Genomic DNA, 5,139 nt, shown 5'->3' with positions numbered 1-5,139 from the left:
TTTGAGTTAAATGCTAGGACTCCATTTCCCATTGTATCGCATTTAGCATGTTTGTCAAATTACCTCGTACAGATCCAAGCTAACTATTCTATAACTAAATTTTATTTATCCTTCCAACTACCCGACCAAGAATCATGGGTAGACGGTCTTCCTAGCTGCCAGCTTGTCTTCAATTAAAATCGACGACAGAAGCAGCTGGAGTGGATCAGGAGCTGTTATGAACCTTTAAACCAAGCTAGCTAAGAATTTGAAGAGGACTCCGGACACATCTACAGCCATAGTTGGTGCATGTACAGCATCAAACGTAAAGAGACTGCCTAGTGCCTGGCAACTAAATCAAGGAAAAGAAAAGAAAGAGGAACGAATGTGGTGAGGAGGGAGGGTGGGGGCAGTGTGGTAAGGGGAGGGTTTCTAAGACTCCAAACAGGGCATGCTACTTTTATATTCTATTTATTCTCAAGGAAAAAAGAAGAATTATTCCTTTGCCGCTGAAATGCATTCTAGGAACTCATCACCTTTCCCTATTGATTCTGAAGTAGGGCCTATAGGATTCTCTTCCGATAAAGAAAGGATAATCCAATCAATAGGCACGGTCGTTACCTCCTCGAACATGAGAATTACAGTGGCAGAGATGCTTCAAACTAGACACATCAAACAACTCCATAAACCTCTGATCTGAAACTCTAGCTTTAGCAGCTGCAAACCGCTGGTACTCGTCAAAGACAGATGTCAGGCACCAGCTTTGGAATTTTCTCAAGCATCCCACAAGACAACCAGTTCGATGCTGGATATATAAAGAATCAACAGTTATAAATCTTATGAAATTAAAATCACGTAAGGAGAGAATATGACATCCAAAAATGAGCATACCTTCCCACGTTTACAATGAATTAAAACCGGGTGATTCCTTACATCTGCATTGTATACAGGTAAAAGTGAATACAAGCAATTACTTAAAGCAATAACACCACAATCGAACCAGAAATAAAACCATAAGATATTTGAATCTCGCAGTACCAAGAACAACTTTTAATGCTTCACGAATCATATCGTCCGGGATGTTCACGAAAGGCTCCTGAATGCATAAAATTTGAAAATATTTCTTGTTAAATCAGATATCATTCCAGATGATAGAACTTCAAGTACAGTCATATTTTTATCTATTGGAGCACCATTATAATCAGAGTGCCAATGAAATATCATTTACAAGTTCTTAACACCAAAAGATTTACTCCCCAGTTTACTACTTTATTGTTCATTTTGGAGAAAGCAACATGCAATTTTGGCTCTGAAGGGTCATAATTCCTGGTTAGGCTAGTCAATACACAATAATTGCATCAATAGTGTCACGGTATCACCATCTAATTACCATTCACATGATGGTCAGCATATTAGCAAAGACTTGTTGGTATTTAAAATCAGCCGCCAAATCCAAGCCTCGTATTGAGATGAATACCAGTGCAAGCATTCACCATCTTCAACCATCTAGTGTCTACTGTCTAATACTCCTTTATTCAGAAGCTCATACAATTACTTTATAAAAGTGCTTTTGACTCCCTTGCGTGGTTTAGTTATACACCCCCATCTCATTCCAATCACACGTGTTAATATGACATTCCCCACTAACAATTAGATCAGTTTTCTCTTGTTTTAAAATAATAAAGTAGAGGGTTGATAGGTAGCGATGCATCAACAAGGTGAGATAGGAGTGGGATGAAGGTGCAGTAAATAGCTCCAAAAAAGTATGAGCATTTGTGATATCCCACTAAGTCCCACATTGGGTAAGAGAAATAAGATAAGAGGTCAATGAGTATGATAAAGGTGTATTTAATCAAGTCTCACACTAGTTCCTTATTAAGTTAAACTGAGCTTTGTAATGATTCCAATGAGTTCCAATTGTGACATTAACTACTCATTTTGGAGTATATGTCCATATGTGACATGGTTTTTCCTTGGGTCGTTAGAAATAATATCAAAGCCAAACTAATATAACATGTGGCACTGGACACTCAATGTGACGTGGGCCCTAACAAGGACATCAGGGATTTGAGTCAAGGAGATTGTAATGTCTCACTAGTCCCATATTGGGTGGGAGGAGTACGATAGAGCTGAATGAGTATGATAAAGGTGCAGTGATCTCAAGTCCCACATTGATTCCTTACCAAGTGGAACTAGGATATATAACAGTTCTAAGGAACTCTATTTGTAACATTAACTAGGCCTCTTGATGTATAACCCTAGATGTGATCTTGGTTTTTCCTTGGGTCATTACAATGTCACTTTTTCCCATAAAAGCCTGTTTTACAAGTATGTTTTGGATATTTATGTACACTGACCATCTTTCGGAGTGAAATACCATGCTAGGATGAATTTCAATCTTAAGAAAACATTACTCAAATAAGCTTGGCATGACATGTGAGCATGTTCTCATACAATAATGCTTGTTCTCTAATATTATTATTTCACTATCATGTGCATGTTGCTTGGTAATTGTAGCTATAACAATTCTCCATAGTATCCAAACCACCATCATGGATGGTCCTGAATAACAGTTTCAATTACAGATCCCTATAAAACCTGTTCTAAGTAAATTCAAACAGCAAAACACACATGCATGGATATAATAAGAAAATGAATATGTGAAGAGGAAAAGGAGGACAAGGACAATGGTGGCAACAGGAAAATCAAATTAGGAAGATCGGCCAAAACAGTCTAGATGGGATGTCAACAACGTTTATAAAGAGTTAGAACAAAAATCTTGTTCTTATCTTCTAAGATTACACCAGGCCTAAGCACTAAACCATCAATAACCCAAAGTACAGAAACATGGCCAATAATGAAATATTTACATCAGAATTTCAGAAAATTGCATATCAGATAAAAAATAGCAGATATTAAGAAATGTAAAGGAATCTGCAGATACATAAGAGAACCAGAAACCAAACTACATCTCTATACCTTATAAAAAGAAATAAATGAAACCCTGAGCAAATTTGAAGAGGTTCAGTTCAGATGAAAAACCACGGAAATTGAGGAAATGTATTGTAGAGAAATAAGAGGGACAAAAAATGACCCCTTTTCTAAGTTACTTTTTTTCTCCATGAAGGAATTGGAATTTAAATTATAAATTCAGAGCATTTTACATGCTATTATTACTGTAACAAGAAGAGAAAAGAACAGAAGATTGTCTTAATCTGGAAATCATTCTAATCTAACTAGAACTATCAGAATATTTTTAGAGTATTAATCATCATGTTCTCGAATCTATTCATTCGAATAACTGTTTGAAATTCTATTTGAAAGGGATCTTCACAAGATGTGTAGTGGATAGATAGGTACCATGATTTCATTCATCCTAACTTACCAGCATAATGTAAAAGTTTTGACTCCCGAGTATATGATCTGAAAAGGGCTAGCAAAGGAAAAGAAGGAAAAAATTAAATGAAATTAAGGCCTACGCAAAAATTAAAAAAAAAAAAAAAAAAGATGTATGTGTCAATAAAATGAAAATGCGGCTCATTAAAAAAAATTACAAAACGAAGTAAATCTCACTAACATAATCATTATCACATATAAATTATAGGTTTTATGACGCTAGCTATGAGCCTAAGAAAACCAAAGCTTAAAAAAATTCTTCCTTGCAATTTCAACTCTGTAAACACCCAGGTTACAGAATCCCAATTTAGCTACTGAATAACATTTATAAGTAAACTCTGAAAGGATTTGTTTCTTGTTTGATGTTTTTAGTGCAATAGTCCCTCTTGGATACTCAACATTAGACATGCATGTATAAAAAAAGAAAAAGATCACACATCAAGCTTGAAGGGAACGCGAGATTTTTAATATCATCTTTCGCCTATAAAAATGCATGTCATGCACTTTGGGCCAATGACTATTTTAATAATATATTATGTATCTTGAATTCTGTTTATTGTACTTTTGTATACTCTGCAGAAAAATACCTCATATTAGTTTTAATTAAATAAAAAAGTAATTATCATGGTAATAATTTGACCGCAGAAAAAGCAAATCCCGGCTCCTGCCACTGCGAACATTATCCATATATAGATAGAAACCTTTTCTTCAAGTATGGTGAAAAGTAAGTTTATAATAACAATCACCAATGAGAGAATTAGGCTGCATATACAAACATATACCTTGTAACCTTCAATCCCGAATTGAAAAAGCTTGATCCCGTTGGACTTGAGAAACTCCATGTTCGCCTCCGGATACGGTTCGGGACACAGATATCTAAATCCACAACAGAATACAAAGGAACCTACATTCATAAATCCATTTGTGTGTACACACACACACGCAAACATATATGCCAATATGTCTATACTTCTGTATCTGTAGGTGTGTGTGCAGAGATGAAAGAGCAAATGAGAGGGGAACGGTTGTTAGAATGGTGGTTACATGATGGAGCGGAGGCCTAGAGTTTGGAGGAAGGAGAAGTTGGCGGAGTCAGGGAAGCCGGAGCGGAAAATGCCGTTATCGACCATGGCAAAGTTTACAGGCGGTATGAAGGGGTCGTCCTCGGCGTGGCAGTCACCGTCCGCATCGTCTTTTGCGACGGAGGCAGGCGACGCGAAGTCGAAGTCGCAGTCGCAGTCGCACTGTTTAGCGGCGAAGGTGGAGGAGAATACCTCGATTGTCCGGCACATCTCGTCTCCTCCTTCCTGGCGCTCTTCCGCTTCTAGTTTCATTGAATTTAGAGTCATATATATTTATTGCACTTTTATAAAATATATATATATATATAGGAAAAAAAAAGAATACTGATGGAGAGAATATAATTATAGACTATAGTGCGTAAATGTAATGAGAGAGAGAGAGAGAGAGAGAGAGAGAGAGGTGGGTTGGGATCTTGCAGGATATTCTAGATGCGTGAAGCTGTATATATATACACACCAAGAGAGAGAGTTGAAAAAAAAAAAAAAACAGGGACGGATTTCGTAAGTTAAAAAAATTCTTTACTAACATTAGCCAAAATTGGTATAATTACCAATCTCTAAAATAAATATTTAATTTTCAAAATCTCCCTTCCCTAATCAAAAATAATAATAATAATAAATAAATAACATACTTCTCGTGCAATTAATATTTTTTTTTAAGTTAAAAACATTTTAATATATT

The 5,139-nt window shown here is 36.0% G+C and overlaps 1 protein-coding gene across 2 annotated transcripts; it reads right to left on the bottom strand.

Moving 5' to 3' along the window:
* On the bottom strand, window positions 1-4,870 carry LOC121252789 (tyrosine-protein phosphatase DSP1-like). 2 transcript variants are annotated; one of them, XM_041152603.1, is made up of 7 exons: window positions 4,420-4,870; window positions 4,158-4,251; window positions 3,365-3,412; window positions 1,018-1,075; window positions 871-914; window positions 475-784; window positions 1-436 (listed from the first exon to the last, which is right to left on the bottom strand). In XM_041152603.1, exons 1-6 carry the CDS (start codon window positions 4,722-4,724, stop codon window positions 581-583), a joined length of 753 nt encoding a protein of 250 aa, XP_041008537.1. In that variant the 5' UTR covers window positions 4,725-4,870; the 3' UTR covers window positions 1-436; window positions 475-580. The 2 variants fall into 2 exon arrangements, with proteins under 2 accessions (XP_041008537.1, XP_041008538.1); XM_041152604.1 differs by lacking the exon at window positions 3,365-3,412.
* Between the last annotated feature and the right edge of the window lie 269 nt (window positions 4,871-5,139).

The sequence above is a fragment of the Juglans microcarpa x Juglans regia genome, chromosome 2S, assembly GCF_004785595.1.
Source record: "Juglans microcarpa x Juglans regia isolate MS1-56 chromosome 2S, Jm3101_v1.0, whole genome shotgun sequence".
In the NCBI taxonomy this organism is placed as follows: domain Eukaryota; kingdom Viridiplantae; phylum Streptophyta; class Magnoliopsida; order Fagales; family Juglandaceae; genus Juglans; species Juglans microcarpa x Juglans regia.
The sequence above is the reverse complement of the archived record's forward strand: the minus strand, read 5'-3'. Positions and strand labels throughout refer to the sequence as shown.